The sequence below is a fragment of the Coturnix japonica genome, chromosome Z (genome assembly GCF_054131305.1).
Source record: "Coturnix japonica strain WE chromosome Z, WE-NBRP24, whole genome shotgun sequence".
NCBI lineage: Eukaryota > Metazoa > Chordata > Aves > Galliformes > Phasianidae > Coturnix > Coturnix japonica.
Genome location: NC_140702.1, coordinates 67,980,691 through 68,005,309, shown reverse-complemented (window position 1 = coordinate 68,005,309; position 24,619 = coordinate 67,980,691). Strand labels below are relative to the sequence as shown.

Below are 24,619 nucleotides of genomic sequence, written 5' to 3'. Positions count from 1 at the left end.
TCATTGGTGGACAATATTGGTGGGTCAGACTGAAAAGAAAAAAAGCCTATTTATTTCCATACTGTCAGAAAAGGAAATGGAAAATAACGGAGAGGTAAGCATAACACAGAAGAAGTCAGGCAAATTCAACAGTCACACATCTGCTTTCCTATCATTTTTTTCTTTGGCATTAATCAAGTCAGCAATTATTTTTCTTCTAAAAAAATAACAGTAATTCCACATTAACACAAGATAGAAAAATGAGAAAATATGGAGTAACACAGCGAGCAGTGCTATGGGAAAACTAAAACCACTTTACTAAGGAGTCCAGTTAATGTTTATAAAAAGGTCGTTAATCTTCCAGAAAATTAATATTTTTTCTCACTAACAGTATCAGAAAGTTAACTGTTTTAAATAAGTTAATATTCTTGTTAACTGCATGCAAAATCAAGAAGTTAAACAGTCTGAAGTAGTTACAATATAAAAGATATTTGCAAACAGTCCATGATCATGTTTAGAGTAGCCAATTAAATCATATGGCATTTATGTTATGAGCTTGTCTGAGTCTGCAAATCAACCAATCATGTTCTGTTTGAAAAGAATTCCACCTAAAAGCTTAAGAAATCCAGGTACACTCTAAACATAAACCAAACAAATAATTAGTAGTGATGATGACTTTAAATTTACATTAAAAAAAAAGTTCATAATGAAGACAATGTCTTCATTCCCTTTTTTTTTCCCAGTGTTATCTCTCCAAAATGATTTTTCTTGCAAGCAAATATTCTTTTTTCTTTTCCTTCATAACAATATTCACACCAATGTTAAGGCTGTTTTTGCTTCTGCGTTTACACAACAACATAAAATTTAGATTTAAAAAATAAAAATAAAAAATCCTTCATAATGATAACAAGAAAAGCTAAAGACCATAACATAATTTCTTTGGCCTTTGAAATAACTGTAGCATTTGTTTCTCAATAATCTCTCTCTTTTTTTTTTTTTTTCTTTTTTCCTTTTTTTTTTCCCCCTAAGACATCTATCATGACAGTATTGGGGCATCTTACAAAAGATAATTCCCTATTTCTTATTTTAAATCGTATTTGGGACCTAAATTAATAATGGGTGCTTGAAAATATGCCAGAAAAAAAATCAGAAGCTTTTCTCTTAACAGCCCCTAGCATAAGTAGAAGAGATAACACATACAGCCTATGAGCACGCAGCAGGCTGTTTCTCACTTATTCTGAAAACACAAATGAAACATAACAGAATTTCAAAGAACATTTAAGTTGCAAGTCTAACTGCTAAAGAAAATGGTGGAATGTAGGTTAGTCATATGTATCCAACATGATCTGGTGATACAGAAGAAAGACACAAATATTAAACATGAATGCGAGGGAAGACACAGAGGCTAGTGAATTTTTTCACATTAAGCTTACTCTAGAATTCTATTTCAAAGTTTAGAGCATGCTATAACACACTGAACAGGCACATTCCACTTTGGTTCTGCCATCTCATAATCGTCTGACAAATTCCTTGTCATTTGCCTCCATTCTGGCTCTTCTTTAAGTCTGATTCCTCAAACCAAACACTTCAAAACTCAGACACAACCTTCACTTCCTTCAAATAACTCAGGCCAGATTAACCTCCTTTTCCAAATCTTTCCTTCCAGCCATGTTCTAGTGCTCATCTTCCAGTTTTCCACTCCAACTCCTGCTTAATCTTTCCTATGAGAAAAGAAGGAAGATTCTATTTTCCACCACTTTGAGATATAAGTTCCTTCTCTCTGCCCACCCTAGCTTCCTTATTTTCCTTCTTTTGCCACCTTTCACCCAAAACAAAGTCGTTTTCCCTAACTTGACCTCAAACTCTTTGACCTCTCTGCGCTATCTCCTCCACAAGTTATTCTTATCATCTGACTTACGTATCTCCTTCCCATATGTCCAGGTGCAGAACTACAACACAGATGGGATGAAGTTAGTTCCAAGTCTAGACGGACACACAACAGTCTTGAGTCAGAGACGCAACAGTCCACAAGAACAGGAACGTTTATACAGTGCAGATGACCTATGATCAATGCAGTGAAAGAACCAGAACATGTGTTACTGGGCTCTTCCAGACTCTAGATGATTGACCCAATTGGGTAGATTTTAATAAGAACACCAGAAGATCACAGCATTTATACATTACACCACATCCAAAGACCATGTGCACTATGTGCATACACTTTTTTTGAAGTGGACACACCACATGAAAAACTAAGCCAAAATTGCTGTTGACCAAACTACCACAACAGCATTTTAGGGAAAAGAAACAGACTAAATGACTATTTGAAATACCTCTTTTTTTTTTTTCCATTCTATAATAAGCCTTCAGCAACCTTAACACACAGCCAGCCTAGTTATGAATCACTGCATGCTCGCAAGGGTTGTGTTCCATTAATGGGTTGAGCTCAAATTTCAAAGTTTTAACCATAGCAGAAATAGACAACTTATCTGAACAGAAACTAAACTTTCATGCAAGGTTCCTTACCCAGTCATTACTGGCCAAAGCAAATGTAAATTCAGACTTCAGATAGATACTATTCCTCCTCTCTCAGTTCTGTGACATTACTTTAAAGTTTTGTTGTGAGACCACTACAGAATGCCCTCACCATACCAAGCTTCCATTATAGCCATCTGCCCTCACCCCTCCAAACTTTCGTTATCGCTCATCAACAATGAATTCAAATAGATGGATTCCCAGAGCCTCTGAACAACAACAAGAAACATATGAACAACAACAAAATGAGAAAATTCTGCTTCTGAAGTAAGGAGCTCAAGCACAGAAAGCATATCCTTGCTGCAAGATCCTTAATAATAATATTAAAAAAAAGACATCTCCCTGGAAAAGCACACACTCCCCATGCTATTCAAATTAAACCTCTACCAAGTTGAAATTACATTTCAGTGAATAGCTGCAGCCATTATATCAGAAGCACTGATTTATTATTGTAGGATCATTTTAAATACTGGGCTAGATAAAGTAATTTCATAGAAAATAAATTGGCTGGGGGGAGGGGCGAGAAGTACATGAAATTGATTTTACTAGACTTGAAGGTTTTTCCTTATGCTATTACATTTCTTACTTACAAGTGAACTCTGTAAATTTCAGAAGAATTTCAAGTTGCTGTACTTGAAAACAGCCAGAATCTATATTCCACTTCAGCAAGACTTTCTTACCACTCCTCAGCTTTACAACAAGCATTCAGAGGTCAGAAGACAGGCAAGTATTCTAACAGTTAAAATTACATTGTTTAAAATTATAACCTTGTTTTATGTTTCTAGGTTTTATAGAGTTTTATGAAGTATAAAATTGCATGCATTAACCTTCTGCCATGACTACTTGAATTCCTGTAAAAAGGTATTCAAACTTGTACAGTCTTTCTCTAACAAGAAAAAAAGAACACAAAACAAAGCAAAAAAAAAAGCAAGCATGGCTACATCCCAGTAAATAAACCTCAGATGAATTAGTGAATTTTTCATGTGCCCAAATTATATAAATATATATTAGATATATCCACTGGAAATGTAACATCCCACCCACATTCACACGCTGAATGAATCCACAAGATGTAATATTGTAAAAAATATTTACTTCGGTGTAATCAATGTGAAAGAGTTGTAGTCATATCTAATGGCTCTTAAATACATCAGATTTAATATTTTCCAGGAACTGTTCCATGCCCAGCCAAGCTTGTAGATGTGTATATTATTTAGTATAAACAACACAACTATTTTTTTCTATCAGTATTAGTGCCACTAGGCTGCAGTGGATCTGCTGCATTATCAAGAGCAATCCCCTGCTGTCAAAAACAACAAATCACAAGAATTTCTTTCAAAAGCCAATCAAGTTCCAACAGAAAAAAGCACCTTCTCTCTTCCCTCCCTCCAAACATCCCCGGGTTTTACTGTAAAATACAATTCTTCACAATTTCAGGAATCCTCCTCCAACTTCATCTTTAAGTTTATGGACTATTTATCTCCACTTATTACTATTCTGTCACTGGCCTTCAGCTTGAAGAGTCCTTTTTGTCTCAGCATTTTCTCTTCTTTTATTCACTTCACCACGAACTCAGCCTAGTTCTATGTGGCCAGTCACTATCCATAAGCACACATGCACACTAGTCCCTTCTCAAAAAACAGGTTCTCTGCAGACCTCCATAATCCTAACAAGCCTTTTTCCACAACTTTTCTAATTTCATTTCTTTCTTCAGCAAGGGGTGACTCAAAACTGAAAATAGCTCTGCACGCTAAGTTCCATCAATGCTTTTTTCAATAGTATTAGTAGCCTCCCTACTTACACAGCTGCTGATGAATTGCATGCTATTTGCTTTTACTGCAGTTGCAGAACTGTCTCTTCTTTATCCCACTGTAGTCAATTGCTACCTTCTGAGGAATTAAACAACAAAGCATCAATATCAAAGATTTGGAGAGATATGAACAAGAGCATTTTGTAAAGATCTGTCACACCACAGCGTAGAAAAGCTATGATTGCTTGCAAGATCATTTTGCATTCAGTATTTCAGGACTGGGACTAAGTATATGCAGTTTAACAAAAATGGAAGTCAGAGTCTGCATTAAAAAATCAGCTAAACCTACATTAATAGAAAATGTCCAGGCTGGCTAAACCCCAGAGTACAAATATATAGGTTTAAATGCCTTCAATTTAAAGCTGCCTTTCACAGGATGCAGAGAGTACTGGAGTAGTGCAAGATAAATTTTAGACCTCAATTACAACAACCTAACAGGATTAAGAGAAAAAACATCTATAAACATATTTTAATGCACAAATTCCTTATTGTCGTTTCTAGTTGACAAATATCTATTTCATAGCAAAACAACATCATAGGAACAGCTGGATAGCAGTTTTGAGCTCAAATGAACCAGCATCACATGCTGACAAGTCATCTCTCTGATTGCTTTTGAATGGCAGCACATGCAGATTTATTCTCTGCCATAAATTAGAACAATTATTTCTCTGTAGTTCACTTTTTATTTCAGACAGTGAGCCCTTTCGCACTTTTTTTTTTAAAGGATATCTTCCCTTTCCTTGATGATAAGCTCATTCTGTTCCTCTAGCTGTCTGATCTTCTTCTCAAATGACTCCTGTTCAGCTTTCAGCCGTTCTTCTGTCACCTCCTTTTCTTCACTCACCCTGAAAAGAATTTGAGAGAAATAAAATATACTCCCATAAACACAATGCCTGACTTCCAGATCCTTTGCTTTCCTGATAAATGCATCCTCCCTGGCCATATAAAGCTCCATTTCTCATAATGTTTATTCTATCATATTACACTGAAAGTTGCATATAGGTACCCAAGACACTACTTTTTCCAAAGACACTGGTCTCAACAGAGTAGATGCACATTAATGGGAAGCACAGAACTACAAAGTAAGGTTCTGAACCCACAATGAGATCTGTGCAGACCGATTTTCTGCAGCTGTAATGAAGACACATTGGGATCCATACAAGCCTAGGGCATGTAGACAGAAAACTCAAATGGGTGAGCTTAGCTACTGAGACAGAAAGGAAATTGAAAAATCTCTTTTCTTTCTTAATCTATAAACTAATTCTTCTTTCACATTTACTGGTCAAATATAAGTTCAAGAAAGGAACCATTTTTCTTGTTAGTTTTTCTCCAAGTGAAACAGCTTGCCTTCTTCTGGGGATCTTAAAAATATCAAGCCACAGGAGTAAATTCTCCTTTCTGCCTGGGCCATGGCACCCTGTATGTTGCTGCTCAGTGTAAATAATTAGATCTAGATTAAAAGATTATAATGTGAGAAATTTTTACTATGATCATTTATTCTGCATCTCAAGGGAAGTTGTAAAATCAGTTGTTCTGTTATCATGTAGGCAAAATGACCATTATGCATTGATGATCCTGTGACTGTGTTAAAAATGCGGCTTAGAAATCATGGTTCTTATGACAGGTTTACCAAAATATTAACAAATAAGCTTAAGCTAACAAATACAATTGCTCTGGACTTCAGCAATTTCAGTTGCCAATGGCTCTTAAAGTCTTTTAGAATGGGAATTGCTACCACAAAGCAGATGGTATGAGATCAAAACAGTAAAACTTTGAGAAAACTTCAAATTTTAACTTTCTTTAAGACCAACAATCCTATAGACACACACACACACATAAAAGCCATTCAGCATCTGAGCCCTCGTTTGTCATGATCTTTCCCTTCTTAAGAGGACACAGAATTGTTTCGATATTCCAACAGAAAGGCATAAATACTACAATTAGGTCACCCCTCCAGGGTGAGCTACAAACAGGCAGCATTCCCCAACTCCAAGCTCGACCTACAGCCTTTCACACAACATCTCTAACAGACTACAGGAATTCGTAAATTATTAATAATACTGGAACGTGCACCTTTTCTCTACAAACCTAGAGGCTGAAAAATAACATACAGAATATATCAAATTCCATAAATTAGGACAGTTTGATAGCTTGGAACAAGTCATTAAGCATAAAGTTTCTAGGTTAAAAAAGACATGGATTTAGTATCAAAAACATTCCATTATTCATATGTCCAGGGCCTAATTTACAGCCCTACACCCTAATACTCCGAGGCTCCCTTCTCTCCCCTGAAAGACTTAAAAGGGGTTTGTACACATCAGATAATAAACAATGAAGAGAAACTGCTGTATTAACTCTGTATCCATCTTATCTATACGCTCCTGTAATGTGAGCAGGCAACAATCTTAGTGAGATCTATCAACTATAAATCCTTGCTCCTCAGTGCAGTCACAGGTGTGGTACATGTGCCACAGGCTGCAGACCCACACTTTTCCATCTACCTATAACCAGTTTGTTTCCTCTGAATCGAGAGCAATCAGCTAAAGAGTCTGGAGCATGTGACCTACCTTCACGTAAACAGTGAAAGATGTAAGAATGTGTAATTCTTCTTAGAGAAAGAAGAAGTATAGAATAGAGAATAAAAGCTATCAATCAGAATAAAACACAGTGGGCAGGTAAATGAAATACATGAAGGAAGCAAGAACAGAAAAAAAGATTTAGAAGAGAGCATTGTCTCCAGGACACTATGTAAGGAAGGATGCTTGTTTATTAATTGGAAGACAGATGCTGCATTAGAAGAAGGTTAAGAGCAAATGAAACACTGGGCAATGCTGGTAATGAGGAGCATTAAAATCAAACAATAATGTAGGAAAATTTGATGAAGAAAGAACTGTGCAGTACGGTAATTGCTCTAAAACTGGTTTCATCCATTTCTAGATTGTGATTTGCTGCTTGTATCTGTCTGCACCACATTCACATGCTCTGTTTGTATTTAACACAGATCACAGCAAGCTGACATACTCACAGACACATGAATATATTGTGCCACATATCTTATGCAGTAAATGACTGAGAACAGTAAGTGATCTTAGAAGAAGCGTGGCAGTATGTGTTTATGTATCACAAAGCAGAAGACAGCTCATAAAGGGCAGGCAAGATATAGAAGACAGTTATTCACAGGAGGTGGCAAAAGAAAGTTAGAGAAAAGGAATACAAGAATGTCATCAGATTATGCTGGATTTATGTCATGTCCTATACATAGCTCAGTGAGATTATTTTCTTTTAATATCCTTATTTCTTTGCCTTCTGGCAGAAAAGAACAGAAGATTTTTAGCAGAACTAGGAAGGACTTCACTGCTGCCAAACAGAAACATTTCAAGGCTCACAATGCTCCTAAAAAAGATTTTCACCTGTTTTCCCACTGTTCATGGTCAGAAAACAGCTAAGGAAGGAAGAAGTTGCTCCAGCTACAAAGGGCACAACCACTCCACTGGGCAACATTGATGTTCAGCTTGACTGTCATTGTTTGCAGGTGCAAATAGAGACTGACAGCTGAGTGTGGAGATGACATATCAGTAGAATTATTCCAGCTGCTAAATGTCTACAATATTTCTTTGTATATAATTTACATTCATCTAACTTGTGGCATAGGAAACACACACATCTTTGTCCAATATTTGTTTTAAATTCAACACCTCCAAGCTTATCTAATTGTAGATGCATCTAAATAAAGATCTTTATTTTGCAGAAGCATTTGTAGAAAATAAATAAATAAATAAATAAATAAATAAATAAAGGTGATGTAGATACGCTGACAAACCCTCCTAAGACATCAGCCTTAGGGTTCAAATTAATTCTTTATTCACCAATTTCAGCTATGGTGTGCTCCTGTGTTTACTGCTGCTACTGTCTCATTTTAAGAAGCAACTGATCAACAGCTCTGCTTGTGAAACTGACTCATTCCTCTGAGGAAACAGGACTGATGCTCTCCAGGTGGAATTTTTAAAGCAACATATAGGCCAACACCACTAAGTTTTATTTGTCTGATGAAAACTGTCATGCACAGGGAAGTGTCAGAACAACACTAACATCAACACCACACTACAGACAAAGCACAAAAGTAACTCCTCTTGACTGAAAGAGCCACAACCTTTGAAAAAGGAAATAAAAGAAGCACTGACAAAGCAAATGAATGTAGTATTTTACACTTTTTAAAATCTGAATGCAGTGAGAATGGCAGCTGAGCAATTTTAAGACAGAGAAGACAAAACAAAAAGAACAGGCACTGGAAGCCTCACTGATCACTTTCTTCCTTGTTGGGAGCATTTACCTTTTGGGAACACCTGCTTGAAACTAGACTGCTAATGAACTAGCAAAGATTAAAACATTTTGGTGACCATTCTTGAAAACCACAAGTTTTAAATTCCAAGAAAAAAAATGGCACCTGGAATAGGCCTGGTGACAGGAGGAAGAAAGCAGACCAAGGACCAAGAAAAGTCCATCAGACAGAGTCCAACACACACAAACCATGGAATGCAATTGGGTATTCCAAGTGAAAGATGTGCACCAAAAAGATGAAACAAATTTAATGCCAGACTCCATCACAACATGCCTCTGGCAGAAACGGGCAACGGTGACATTTAGTCAGCACTGCAGGAAGACAGAATGGCAGCAATTTTGTCTTAAGGGCACTGTTTGCAAATGTGATACATTTTACTCGAGTGTCACAAGCAGTCTGTATAAATTTAAAAAATAACACAAAAAAATCCCTCCAACAATCCCATAATTGAAACCGGTGCACAATGGATAAATTTTATTATATGCAGCTTGCAAAATAATACAAAACCTGATCTCACAGCATGAATTTATAGCTACAAATGACTTTTTAAGTACAAAAGGTAAGCGTGATTGGTGATGCAATAATTCTAGGCATGCTTTACCTATCAACGAGAAGTAATTTTCATACAAGCTTAGGGATATCTCATTTGCAGTCTCACCACCTGACTAATTAAGAGAACTCCAGCAGAATATTGTCTCTTAAAGTAACACACGCACACACACATAAATGAAAAGATTGGTATTGAAGTTAAAGCCAGGTAACCTTCAATTTCATATTGGGTTAAATATGAAATAAATGTAGGCAAACCCAGGAGGGAAGGTAGCTCAAGTGGTCAAATGCTGTGCATTCCTAAGATGGACTTCCACATGCAAGCTGTTATAGAGTTTAGGAATCCAGTGACTTGGGAAGGATGAAGCATTTCTCTGAGAGGTACAAAAGGCTGTCTAAAAGCTGTTTATCTAGCTGCTAAGTACAAATCATTCTAGGCATTCCATCGGTCTTTGCCAGAAAGACACTCATCTGATAGCAAAAAACTATATGTAGTATATCTGAAAAAGGCAATCACTCCCCCTCTTTTGAGGATAAGGGCCTTACCTAACCTAAGTTGCTCTCATAGACTTATTCACAAAAACTACAGGGAATCATAGAATTGGAAAGGTTGGAAGAGGCCTCCACAATCATCTAGTCCCACTGCCCATCTACCATCAATATTGCCCACAAACTCTCAATACTAGAAGCCAAAACAAAACAAAACTACCATAACAATTCAATGTCTTATAGTCAGCGCTATGTTCATTCAAAAGAAACTGTATGTGAGCTGTACCTTTAAAGGCAGAACCATGATGTGCATCGTAGCAGGAATCAGAAAATCAGAATTCTGTAGCTATGTGTCAGTCAGAAGCAAGGTAAACGCTTGCAAGAACACATACAAACTTATGATCATTTTCATTCAGCCAAATGCTGAGAACTCTGAGAATCTGCTAATAGCTTTTAAAACGTATGTAACCATTCTCAGTATGGTCTTTAGCAAGTCCTTAATGCTCAACAGTCAACTGGATAGATCCCAAGAGAGCTTGCACTCCCTCTTGGAAGAGGCTAATGTGTCCTGACATTGGCACAGAGTATGAGGGTAAGAACCTTTCAGTGTCTTCACTGTGTCACTACTGATTTCATTACATAAGTTGATGACTGCTTTAGGAGTAGCCTGCAGGAACAAAAGCCGAGATAAAGTCTTTTTTTTTCCTCTTAAAAGAATTCTGCTTGTAGGGAGAGTTAAAATTTGCTCTTACTGTGCGCCTAACACTTTCATGACCATGCCAGCTGCACCTTGCTGAGAACGTAAAGGTATCGTGCTGGTTGGTTTTGAAAATCATAGGAAATTCTGGAGTGCCATCACCCATTTACTCACAGAGCCCTTCAGCATTCATGGGCATGACTCTACAAATCTACAATATTACAGTTCAAGGTGCTGCATTTGGGTCAGAACAATCCCAAGTACGAGTAGAGACTGGGAGAAGAATTCACTGAGAGCAGCCCCCTGGAGAAAAGATTTGAGGATTCTGGTGGACGTAAAGTTGGACATAAGCCAGGAGCGCAGACATGCAGCCCAGGAGACCAACTGTGTCCTGTGCTGCACCAACAGCGGGATTGCCAGCAGGCTGAAGAAGGTGCCTGTCCCTGTACTCTGCCCGCATAAGAGCACACCAAGAGTACTGCACCCGGGCCTGGGGTCTAAACTACTGTTTAGATGGTCTGATACTGATAGGACACAAGGAAATGGCTTTAATCCAAACAAGGGGAAACCTATTAGATGTTAGGGAAGAACTTTTTTTTACTCAGAGGGCGGTGAGGCACTAGCACAGGCTGCCCAGAAAAGCTGTGGATGTCCCATACGTAAAGGCATTCAAGGCCATGTTGGATGGGGCCCTGGGCAGCCTGATGCAAATGTGATAACTGTGCCCACAGTAGGGTGTTGTAACTGGATGGCCTCTAAAGTCACTTACAACCCAAGACATTCCATTCTGATATCCCAGTTTGCATCCATTTTGCTTTCCTCTTTTCACTGTAAGAGAGAAGATAAACCTGATATGTTCAAAGTAAAAATAATGGTTAGATTTATAGGTGGTATCACAGAGCAAAACCTAGGATTATTCTAAGCAAGAAAGAAGGATTAGAAAGGAGACACAGCTGTGTCCTTCCATTCGACACTGTCTCAAAATTCAATTTCATAAAGTCTCTAACAGCTAATGTGATGTCAACCACTAGAATTCCCAACAGCAGAGCCTAAGTCAAGCACAGTAACTCAGTCTTTCAAATGAAAGTATATTACTAATAATTATTATTATAATTAAAAAGAGGGTGGCCAGCAGGGAGAGGGAGGTGATTGTCCCCCTCTACTCAGCTCTTTTAAGGCCCCATCTGGAGTACTGCATCCAGGCCTGGGGCCCCACAGCACAGGAAGGCTGTGGAGCTCTTGGAGCAGGTCCAGAAGACGGCCACTAAGATGATCAGAGGGTTGGAGCACCTCTCCTGTGAGCAAAGGCTGAGGGAACTGAGATTGTCTAGCTTAGAAAAGAGAAGGCTCTGGGGGGACTACATTGTGGCCTTCCAATACTTGAAGGGAGCATATAAGGAGCATACAAGAGGGGGAATGGCTGTTTAGAAGGGTGGATAGTGATGGGACAAAAGGAAATGGTTTTAAACTGAGACAGGGAATGTTTAGGTGAGATATTAGAGGAAGTTTTTCACACAGAGGGCAGTGATGCAACGGAAAAAGTTGCCCAAGGAGGCTGTGGATGCCCCATCCCTGGAAGCATTCAAGGCCAGGCTGGATGTGGCTCTGGGCAGCCTGGTCTGGTCGTTGGCAACCCTGCACACAGCAGGGGGGTTGAAACCAGATAATCATTGTGGTCCTTTTCAACCCAGGCCATTCTATGATTCTATTCTAATATAGCCAGCATCACAATTTACTCACATCAAGACAAAGCCTCACACTTTAGCATACAAGCTGATCTCACTGTTCAAAAGCACAATGGGAATGAAAGTTGGAGGAAAAAAAGGGAAAATAGCAAAAGTATATCAGCTTTCCTTCAGAAGCTGCAAAAGTCAGGTGAATGACCACTACCCTGAACTGCTAACACAAGACATGGTTGAAATTCAAGCTCTAGAAGTCAACCATATTTTCCACTGGTTTCCATGCAGACAAAATGTTGTCACTGTATACCTGCCTTTGTGCAGGCAGTTGTTGACCAATCCATTTCTTCCACCATCCTGCAATAACCACACAGCAGTTAATTTCAACTACCATCGCTCTCATTCACAAACAGCAGCAAAACAAGAAATGTCTACGTATGGCTCTGGTCAAGTGAGATCCTTATTCTTCCAGTTATTTACCACAGAATAGTCTTCCTGCAAAATTTTCAGAATTCTGCTGGTTCCTTTTCTTCTTTAAAATAGCAGAGGAATGTTCTACTGCATATAAAAACTCTCCATCATTGCACAACTCTAGATGAAAATTATGGAGAGTTTTTAAAAAGTGACGAGGTGAGCGGAATTAAAGTTCAACATCCCTATTACTCTGCAAAGGACTTTTAATTACATCCAATAAAAATATGATTAGGTTTAAAAATAAAAGAGAACTAAGTATAAAATAATAGTGTTCCACTAATTTTACTTTTCAAAATTAATGTTGCTGCACCTTCTATTTTTCTTCGAAGAAATGTCAGGCAGAAATATCAAACTGTCCTTGGGGAAAAATCACAGCATCTGAGATTTAAGAAGAATCCCATGCTCAAATGAGTTAGTGTACTGGTATTCACTAGGGAGCAGTGTATTACAAGGAACAATGAAGTAAAAGACTTTTTTAAATATTGGAATATATCTCTATATATCAACAGTGGCAACAGTGTCCGAATAGCTCCAACATCTGACAATTTGTAACCAGGCTTCCTAGCAATCTACTCTTTTTGACAGCCTTAACTAGACATTTTCTAACACATGAGGTAGGATAAAATAGCATTGCAAGCATGAAGAACTTCAGAAATTACTGAAATATTGTATAGCAAGAAATCCTACATGGGCACAAATTATTAGTGGGCAAAATGGTCTAGTGGATGAGCATAATCAGAGAGAAAATACTCTTAGCTGCAGCAGAGACTTATTGCATGACCTTGAACAAGTAACTTAATTTCTCTGCACAAGTTTTCTTTTTTCCCTTTATGAAAAGAAAAAGGACAGTAATGCTTGCCAATTACTGCACATATAAAATTTATGATGAAAAGTATTTCAATAATACCTAAGAACTTGCACTTCATTCTAGCAAAATTTTGCAGCTAAGCTCTGAGCATGGACATTAACTTTTAGCACAGAGGACTTGAAAAGATCTCATGAAGTTTCCTCCTTGCCATCATAATACAGCCTGCCACAGTCCCAAGTGCTCCTCAGTTTTTATAGGCATCACATGAGAAGCAGATTCCCAGAAATTCTAATGCATAAGGAACAGAGGAGGGGAAACGTAACTCCCCTCTTCCACTCAGATTTATCTTTGACATCATTTGTCTCTCTATTGGTGATAGGTGGATGGTTGGACTGGATGATCTTGTAGGTCTTTTCCAACCTTGGTGATTCTATGATAAATGCAACTAGCACAGGAATGAAACTCAAAAACTTTTCACTCAAGCTGAGAAACTTCCACCACTATAGCTTCTCTTTTCAAAGAATAAGGAGAACAAGAAGGAATTAAAGGAAAATTTTGCCAAATTAATTGGGCAAAAATAAGCTAACACCATAGTGGACTCTATTGCTCTACACATGCAAACACGAGTACATACAGATTAACATTTTTTTGTCACAAGATCAGCAATCCACCTTTAAGGTGGACTTCCTTATACACATTTACTCCTGACAAAAAAGCATTACAGAATTTCACATCACTGACATTCTTACTTCCAGGAGAAAATATTTATACACATTTATAACATTTGTAAACATATATAAAGTTTTTAAAGTACAGGTTGCAAGCAGCAAACAAAACTCTAGTCCTGTGACTGTATTTACATGGATATACTACTGCAGGTCACAAAACTTTGGCTTCTGCTTTAATTATGTTTAGAATATTTTGGGCCAGCAAACAAGGAAAAACTGATCAGGCTGCTTCACCATTCATACTTCTTCCAGGAATAAAAATTACTTTATGCAAATATTCAGTTCCATAATGCAGTTCTACATTACTTGATGTTAATTAGAAGAATGACTCTCCTTAAACATAATGCATTTTCAGGTGATGCTTATTCTCACCTGGCAAGTTCTTTAATTAAGTTTGCAATGCGTCTCTTGTCCTCAGGACATAAATCCTTTAAAGAAGCACTCTTCATTCCTCCTTCATTAGTGACCTGAAAATTGAAAGCCACATTTTAGAAAGTACTCTTTAAGGAGAACAAGTATTTCATAAGACATTAAAAGCATTTCAAGACCTAATAATTAGAAGCTGAAGGTAGACAAATTCCAACTGGAAATAAAGTGCATACTTTCATCTGTAAGTACAGTTCAGTGGAGTAAATTACCAAAATCGTGGAGAATTCTAAGAGACCTGAAACTTGTAAATTGCAGGATACTTTCTTCAACACAAAACATGTCGAGTAAAGTTTCAAGTCCGACACTATTCAGTGATCCGTATCAGATAAAATGCAATAGATTCTCATGACTTAGAAATCTAGTGCAGCGATATCCAAACTCAGGCTCAGACTTTATGTTATTAGAATCCTGAAATACATAGTAGGAAAAAAACATTCCAATTTAGCATTTGTGAGCAAAGCATGCAAAACAGCAAAAAAATGTGTGCAGTATATTGTTAATTTAATTCCTTATTTCATACAATCTTTTAAAACATCAAATAGTATACAGCCCTTTTTATTTCATTACTGTTTGTTTTTAATTATTTATATGCTACCTTCTCAACTTACCATTCCTTCTCAGAAGAAATCTTTAGCATATTCCAGTACTTCAGTTCTTTTAACGCACTCATTTATTACTGCTGAAAACAGCAGCATTTGTTATCAATGTCCACCAGAGGGCATATTGCTGTACGTCTATAATCCTTTGCAGTGCCCCGTTACTGCTCTTACTACCTATTTTGGGTGTTTCCAAGTGAGAAAAAGATCTTTAGTCAAAATTGCTTTTATTCTCCAGAAACTTGTCAGTTCTCCACTGCTAGCAATAAGCACAAAATAACAAGCCTGAGATGACAGCAGTAATAATAGCTGTGCTGTTCTGCCCAAGATTTTGGCATGTTTAAATATTTCTACTTAGTCTTTCTTGTTTATTTTCAGTCCAGCCTTTTACAAACCTCCCTAAGCACATGCAGTGCTTAACATGAGATACAAGAAGGCTAACAAGTGCTTTGCAGCTTGGCCAAGTTAGCACAATACAGCACAAAACAACCTCTGAACATAGAAAGCAAACACTGGACTTATCTCCCCTCATTAGCAGTAATAGCAGCTGACCTACACGCATCAGAAAGGAAGTGTCCCTTTCTACTCTTAGCTAATTGCTTCTTGAACAGTGGTTTAAAACAAAGGACTATGCAGCGCTCCAAAGGGGTGATGATTTTACAGTCTTGTTATATCCACCTGACCCTGCAAGTACACTCTCATTTCAACACCAAGATATTTTAGTTGAAAACACAGTTTCACAAGACAAATTACACTTCTGTGCTTTTCAAGTGGATTCCAGTTACCTTCCCAAGCATATACCACTTACTATCACAGAAAGAAAGCCTACAACGTAACTGTATTTAAGTTCAACTAAATGTATACTTAAATGATGTTCATTTCTTATGTCTGAAAATGATTTTTATTCTTTTTTTAGTTGACTGCTGGTGGAATCTTTAAAAAAAAAAAAAAGTTGTTTTGACATTCAAAAAAATGTCATAAGTTTGATTGCTTTAATAAAGGAAATTTTAACAATGTCCCACACTTTCCCACATACATATTTTCAGACAAATAGACAAGAATGTGGAAAAGGAAAAACTGAAAAATTAGTCTGTGTTTTTTAGTACTATACATAAGTATGGACAGATGGCAGACAAAAGATTCTTAAGGCAGGCTTGTACTGTAATACTTGTCATAGAATGGCTTACGTTGTAAGGGGCCTTAAAGCCCATCCAGTTCCAAACCCCTGCCATGGGCACAGCTGCCACCTATCAACTATATCAGGCTGCCAAGGTCCCAGGACAATGCATACACAGCTTCTCTGGGTAACCTGTACCAGTGGCTCACCACCTTCTGAGTAAAGAATTCCTTAACATCTAACCTAAATTTTTTTTACTTGTTCCATAACAAGTAAAATGTATTTGTTCTGATAAACTCTGATATTGAGTTTATCTTCAAAGTACAAAGTTTCCATGAGGAATGTGAATGACATGAGAAAAAACAGGTTAGAAAAGAGTAAAGGATTTGAACTTACTGTATTGTTGCTGTTGTGAAGGTACATCTGAATCTCAAATGGAGAGCCAGAGTACTACAGATTTTAAAGTTAGGTATGAAAACATCTATGAGGCATGGGGCTTGCAGATGCTTATGACAAAACATATGTACATAAAGACTTTGCATAATGGCAGCTATCTGTGAAATTTCTCCACATGTCACTTAACAACAACATCATTTGCAAACTGGACGTACATACCAGCCTTCTAAAAGCAAGTACTGATAGAAAGACATTTAAGCTGTCCGTTTCAAAAACAGAAAGCAATTTTACATGAGCAGCCACAACAATGGATCAGTGAAAAAAATGTTATAGGTGTTGCTTCTAAAAGTTAAAACGCATCCAATGGAACTGATCCAATGAAACTAGTCAGTCTATTCAGAGTGAAATACTACCTGTGTGTTTGGCAAGTAACATATGAATTAGATGCTACTGCTCCCTCCCTCTACACATCCACTTTATGCTCATTTTATATAGCACTGGTTGCAAACCACTTACACAAATTAGCACATTCAGCTTTTGTTCTCTTTTAGATAACAAGCCACCCAAGTGGAAAAGTAATTTTTGCAGGTCACAGTGCAAGCGGGCAAAAAAATCAAGTCTTCAAGAACAGTAGCTCTCTAAAACCATTCAGAAGTTTTCAGTCTAAAGATTTTCTGACATTTTTTCACTACATGCACTTGGCACAGCAAGAAAAATTTGCCTTTACTGACCTGATGTCCTGTCAGATCTCCTGTGCTTCTAGCGGGATCCATGGAAACAGAAGAAACAGCTACAGGCACCTCCAGCTCAGTTTCACCTTTATGACATTTTGGTAAACACCTTGTTCGTAAATTTCCTTTTGTAGACAATCCTGTAGATGAAAGACAAACAGAACACACGGGTTATGAAGACAAAAGAGACCCTTCTTTAGCAGCTATTTTTGAGAAGAATGAAAATTTCAGTATTTGTTTGCAGTCTCCCCCAGCGTCTCACTCCATACAAAATTTTGTCATTATGAGTATATGAGTAGAAAAAAAGGAAGCACATGGCACTGAACAGAACCCAGTCACATAGATATGGAATCAAATCCTGAAACATGCTCTTTTTCTTCTGAGATTCAATGCAAAACTTTACGTTTAAGATGCAAAGGCATAAAACCAACTGATGCTTTGACATTCAAAGACAAATGGAAACCAAAAGGAAGTAGCACTGTTAAAATTTCTGCAATAAATTACACATTTTTTATGTTTTTCAGCCTGCCTACTGATTGCTCAGACTAACTCTTCCTCTCAGGACCACATGGATGAGTGAAGTAACACTGCAGTGCACACCCTACAGATCTTGCCATGCATGGAACTAGTCCGCTCCTACTGATGGTTACAACAGAAGAGCAATAAACATCCTGACAGTGCAATTTTGAAGTGACAACAGTGACCCTAAAACCTTCCAAGACCACACAAAAGCCAGCACCCTGAAAGAGCAAATCTTGATGGTTCAGAAGGGCAAAAAATTTTGAACAAAAAATACTGAATTTACACCAGCAAACTTTTCTTTGGGCAATGAGCTTTAGAAGCGAGATAACAGTTCAAGTTAAAGAACCAAATTAATAAGCTTTAACATCTCTGTGCTTGGACACAAGGGAAAATCGATGTTTCTGACATTCTCCTCACAAACATCAGAGAGGGAGAGTATTACAGCATTTTGGATCATGGCTTTCTTTCTAGGGCACGTTGTATAACATTACCTGGCTCAAACTATACTATTTAAAAAATACACAGGCTGCTTCAAAAGTAATGCCTCCTATTTAATTCCAAAGAAACTGCAACAGATACAAACAGCACAATAACACTATTTGATAGTGCAAATTCTCATCTACAGAACACTAGTTATCAACAGTCACCACCATTAGCTCTGCATTTTTTCCAACAATGAACAAGAGTCTGCATGCCGTGCTTGTAAACATTTGCACCGGTGGACTTGACACACTGTCACTGCCAACACTGCTAAAATGCACCACCCACTGCCCCACTGTGTTCACATCCACTGTTTGGTCTCCATGAATGTTCAGCAGTCTTCAGTGAATGTCAATGGGTGACATTTTTTCCACAGGAAGGAATTCAAGGACACACCTTTGCTATATACGCACTTCTGTGTCAGATGATATTTTGTCAGACTGCCACTCTTCAGCCATCTGTCATATGGCAACAAAAAGTAACAGAATACTGCTGCAAAGGCTTAGTACTGCCATACCACCATCATCTGCCTCTGACAGCATGAGCCAAAATAATAAAATCAGAGGCATTTCTTTCAGAGCAGACCTCGTATATCCAGAGATTTTTATTAGAACAGTTGTTCTATTATGCTCCAAGGGGGGAGAGGGACCCAAGAAAGCTGGTCAGTATCCAAGGACCATCTTCTCCATGCTCAGAAGCAGCACATCCTGAGAAAGAGGAAGGCAGGCAAGAATGCCAGTGCATCAGAGCTCCTGGACTTAGTAAAGTCTATACAGAGTGGAAGCAGGAACAGGTTACATGGGAGGACTAGAAAGAAGTTGTCTGAGCATCCAGGGATCAGACTAGGAAAGCTAAAATTCAGACAGAATTAAATCCAGCTAGGGGCATCAAGGGGAACAAGAAGGAATTCTACACGTATACCAGTGATTAAAAAAATGGCAGGGAAGATGTGGGCCGTCTCCAGAAGGAAATTATAGACATTATCATGAGGGATACAGAGAAAGCTGAGGTGGGTGCTCAATGACTTCTTTGCCTCAGTCATCACTGGTAAGGGCTCTAGCAACACTACCCAAGTTGCAGAAAGCAAAGGTAAGAACTGGGAGAAGGAAGATCTGCCTGCTGGAAGAGAAAATCAGGTCTGAGACCATGTAAAGAACCTGAAGGTGCAGGAGTCCATGGGACTCAATCAGATCCATCCACAGGTCCTGAGGGAACTGGCAGATGAAGTTGCCAGGCCACTGTCCATCATATTTGAAACATCACGGCAGTCTGGTGAAGTACCCACTGATTGGAAAAGAGAAACATTAGCCCCCATTTTCAAGAAGTGAAAAAGACGATCCAGGTAATTCAGTCTCACTTCTATGCCTGGCAATATCATGGAACAGATCCTCCTGAAGACTCTACTAAGGCACATGGCAAATAAAGATGAGGTGATTGCTGGTAACTAGCAAAGCTTCACCAAAGGCAAGTCACATCTGAAAAGCCTGGTGACCTTTTGTGACAGACTTACAGTGTCAGTAGATAAAGGAAGTGCAACTGATGTCATCTACCTGGACCTGTGCAAAGTGTTTTGCACTGTCCTGCATGGCTTCACAGAGAAAAATGGATTTGATGGATGGACCACTAACTGGATATGGAATTGGCCCGATGGTGGCACTCAGGGAGCTGCAGCTGACGGAACAATCAAAAAAAAAACAAGTGGAGACTTGTGACAAGTGACATTCCTCAGGGACTGGTGCTGGGACCAGTACCATATAACTTCTTTGTAAGCAACGTGGACAGTAGAATTGAGTGCACCCTCTGCAAGTTTGCAGACAGCACGAAGCTGTGAGGTGCAGTTGAAACACGAGAGGGAAGGGATGCCATCCAGAGGGACCTGGACAGGCTGGAGAGGTGGGCCCATACCAACCTCATGAAGTTCAACAAGGCCAAGTGCAAGATCCTACACCTGGGTTGGAGCAGTCTCAAGCACAAATACAGGTTGGGCAGAGAATGGCTTGAGAGCAGCTCTGAAGAGAAGGGTTTGGGGTGTTGACTGATCAGAGACGCGAGCTGGCGATGTATGGTTGCAGCCCAGAGGGCCAACCATATGATGCACTGCATCAAGAGAAGTGTGACCAACAGGATGAGGCAGGTGATTCCGCCCCTCTGCTCTGCTCTCATGAGACCCAACGTGGAACCAGTTGTGGGACCACCAATAGAAGAAGGATGTGGAAATGGGGCTCTTCAGCCTGGGGAAGAGAAGGCTTCAAGGAGACATTATACCTTTCCAGTAACTAAAGGGGGGCTACAGAAAAGCCAGGGAGGGACTTTTTATAGGGCATATAGCAGCAGGATAAGGGGAAACAGTTATAAGCTAGAAGAGGGTAAATTTTGACTACATATGAAGAGAAATTCTTTACTTTAAGGTGGTGAGACAATGAAACAGGTCGCCCAGCAAAGCTGTGGATGCCCCCTCCCTGATGGCATTTAAGGCCAGGCTGGATGAGGCTTTGAATAACCTGGTCTAGTGGGAGGTGTCCCTGCCTACAGCAGGGGGTTGGAACTGCATGGTCCTAAAGGTCCCTTCCAATGCAAATCATTATGTGATTCTATGATTCATTTTAACTGTTTTCTTCAAAATTTGAGAAAGATCTGTGAAGTTCTAATGCTTCAACATCCCTTGAAGACCATATTAAAAATTCAGCTTACCTTAAATACTGAAAACACTATGATGTACTTGCAATAGGAAAAAACTCCCCTGAAGCTGTTTATCTTACACTCTGTGCTTATCTAAGCAGAAGTGCATAAATCCTCTGCTATAATCCTTCATGTCTCATTACAAGTTAAATTATTTGTGATGACTCTGTGCCTTACACACTTATACACATAAACCACATTCCTGGAAAAACACTGCAAAGTTTAGCATTCACAGGAAAAAAAAAAAACTTTGTTTACAGCTATTATAAGGTCATACCTGAAACGTATACCCTTGGCTGTTCTTCATCAGATACTGCATGTAGCTTTGTTAAAGGTAATAAATACAAAAGACAGCCAAATATACAAGTATCTTGCCTTTAATTTTAGCAGGTGGTTGATAAGAAAGCAAATTAGCAAAACTTTGAGAGCATCAGAAGGAAGAAAAACTCAATTAGGAAGGAAAAAATAAGTAAGAAAACACTCTAATTGCTAAAAGCGCTACTTCTCCTTCACTGTGCCTTTAGTTTAGACAGTAAAGGTTATCTCGGAGGTGACCTTCAAGAAACATCCCAGGGAGCAGCCCCAGTTATGAGAGCAATTACTATGACAATGAAGTTATAACATATTTAAATCAGAGCAGGTTTTCATTATATAACTAATCCCTTGGCATGTAGAGAAGACAAACTTCCCAAATAGTCCATGTTTGTACAGCAGTGCAATACCATATTTTGTACAGATTATTCTGAGAAATGCAAATGGGGATAAACTAAAAAAAAAATTCTAGGGAAGTTGGTCATTCTCATATGACCATCACATGGCATCTACCAGCTGAAAGCCTGAGGACTTGTTCTCTTTAACAAGATGAAGATGCTCTGGAACCATTTCTAAAAGGAAGCCACATAAATTTAAAAACTTTAACTATTAAATTACTTGACTGCAGAAAACACTCCAAAACTCAAAAAAGGACCTGTCACCATGTATTTGTGCTATGTTAGCAGTCAATGAACCTGCAACCTCGCCTCCTAGAAATCACTACAAATAGGACTCAACACAATTCAGGGAAGGGTGTAAACTAGAAAACCTTCCTTAAAGCAACAGTTGCATTTAGCTGAAAGTACTGGTTTTTATTCCTACATAAGTTACAAACATTACACTGAAGTGCAAAACAAAAGCTGAGGGTACACAGCTCTCCTCCGCTAACATTTCGGTCTCTACTATTTGTCTTTTCTCAGATTTAAAAGTTTAGTCAGTTTACTCAATTGCTTAGTTTCTGTATTGTTTACAGATAAGTTAAAGTCTTGCACAATCAAATGAAATTGTGAAAATATTTCAGCTAACCTATGCCAGCTCTCACTCAAAAACTTACCAAGTTGCCATGTGACATAAAAAAAAATCTATTAGAAAACAGAAGCTTTCATCTCTGGATAGAAATTTCAATTAGTTGAAATTCAGTTAGTCCTCACTATCCATCACACAATGGATATCTGGCACTCTGGAAGGACACGGTCACATAGTCCACTGTAATCTTTTTGATCCACATTATCACTTATAAACAATTATCTCTCATCATCTTAGACAACTCTGAGAGCAGCTTCATCTCATACTGGTGTCAGTAGTGTCTCTACAAGCACTGAATGTACTTTTGTTCTCAGCCATAAGCTGCAGCCTGCTGTCTCTGTCAGAGCACAATGTGGGGTCATGTCATGAACCAGGTGAAAGAACTGAATCAACTCTAAAAGTAAAACACCATGTTTCCTCTTTCCAAAAATCACCAATGCAGATCAAGGCCCAGACTGGGTAACAGCCAAATCCAAACAGTCATGTCAGCAAAACTATGACAGCAGCCCACAGGATACCAGAGATCTTCAACTCAAACTGGTACTAGAAACAGCAAACTTCATTTATTTCTCAGCTGACATATGGTTAATCTGTGTCAACAACATATGTCTGCAGAAAAGAAAAAAAAAAAAAGAAAAAAGAAAAAAAAACACTTGCCTAAACAAATTGGGCTTTTTAGTCTGCCACCCATACTGGCACTGTTGTAGGTAGGTACCTAACAGAGGGATTAAAAAAAAGAAAAATCAACCAAAGCTGATGCTGTTTCTCCCCCAAGCTATCAGAACCACCCTTCCACAAAAATCTGCTACCTAGTGCATTAGATTAAACCAAAGTCAGAACATTTTTCCTTAATTACTGAGACTGAAAATTGCCATAAACAGGCCCAGGATCGCTGTCTCAGAGTGAAAGACTGAGGACATTACAAGCATCAACCATTTAAAATAAATTCACTACCATATGCCTCTCAAGATTCCAAATGGTCTGACTGTGTTATAACCCTGCTGGAATTATAGCTAATGCTCAAGGCGACAGTAGCTGACCTACAGCAAACTAGAGACACACAGCAGTGCAGCACATTGAAGTCTGCCTCACTATGCAGCACTTATTTGGCTCTTACAGAGAAAAGTTCCATCTCCTTCAGCTCAATATTACCAAATCTCCCAAGACCCAACCTCCTCCCTTCTTTAAAAGCATCTACTATACTATTTATTCCTGGGATTGACCTATTTCAGTGTACTTAACCTTTTCTAAGATTGGAAGCAACGCTATCCACTTGCAAAAACTCATATAACAGAAGATTCCTTGGAATATCTTAATGCTTGAGAGTACTGCTATTGTGTGCTCTGGAGACCATATATGGTCATAGGAGATTACCTGTCATTCTAGTAATTAATTGTTAAAAATACACAAATACTGCAACTGTAACTGCATCAACTTCTCCACAGCTAAACTGGGTAGTGACACTGCAGCAACAAGTCTGATATGAAAAAGAAACAGAGAAAGTCGCACTATTTTATTATTTTTTTTTAAGCCCAAATTGGAAATCTTCCAAGATTTATAACAAAGTGCCCCCAATCAGCCCTTTGGATGGTTGGCCCATTCCACTTGTGCATTGTTTTGGAGTGAGTGCGCAGTCAAACATAAATACGAGAGCACGCATGCATACCTTTCTTTTGAATCACTTTTGGCTGAGGCTAGAATCTCAAGCTCAGATCCAGCAACTGCAATGCCTCAAGTCCTTCTACAGCTAAATCATCAGCGCCTAAACTTCCACCATGACAGATCTCCTGTCATGTCCCATTGGTCTTCCACACCTTCAGGCCAATCCTAATGTCTTCTAAGCAGCCAAGCCTCCAACTCAGCCTTATGAGTTGAAACATCTATGCCAACTCTTTCAACATGTCTGAGCTGTTTACCTCTCCAACCAGCCTTTCACCTGCTACACCCCAACAGCACAAACACTGTGTCCTCTCCCTGAACTCCCACCACTACAGCTGCAAACCTCCTGCAGACCCACCTCAGCCTGGCGCTCACCTCACACACACACAGAGCTCTCAGGTGCCCAAAGGCTCACCCTTATAGCCAAACTCCTGCTCTATTCACAAAAGATGTACCTTCCACACCTCTGTAATGCCAGCGGAATCACAGAATTACAGAATGACCCGGGTTGGAAGGGACCTCAAGGATCATGTAGTTCCAACCCCCCTGCCTGGCAGGGCCACCAAACATACACCTTCACTAGAT

At 38.7% G+C, this 24,619-nt stretch overlaps 1 protein-coding gene across 4 annotated transcripts in view; it reads right to left on the bottom strand.

Moving 5' to 3' along the window:
• Positions 1 to 24,619, bottom strand: part of KIAA1328 (KIAA1328 ortholog) — a 170,737-nt gene that overhangs the window by 145,477 nt on the left and 641 nt on the right. For 2 of the 4 annotated variants that reach the window (XM_085529795.1, XM_015848262.2), the window contains exons 2-4: positions 17,357 to 17,496; positions 14,460 to 14,554; positions 5,054 to 5,169 (exon numbers count right to left, since the gene is read on the bottom strand). In XM_085529795.1, coding sequence (XP_085385921.1) covers positions 5,054 to 5,169; positions 14,460 to 14,554; positions 17,357 to 17,496 — 351 coding nt within the window. Of the gene's footprint in view, positions 1 to 5,053; positions 5,170 to 14,459; positions 14,555 to 17,356; positions 17,497 to 21,314; positions 21,351 to 24,619 lie in introns of all 4 variants that reach the window. The other 2 variants (XM_015848261.3, XM_085529797.1) reach the window with 2 other exon arrangements.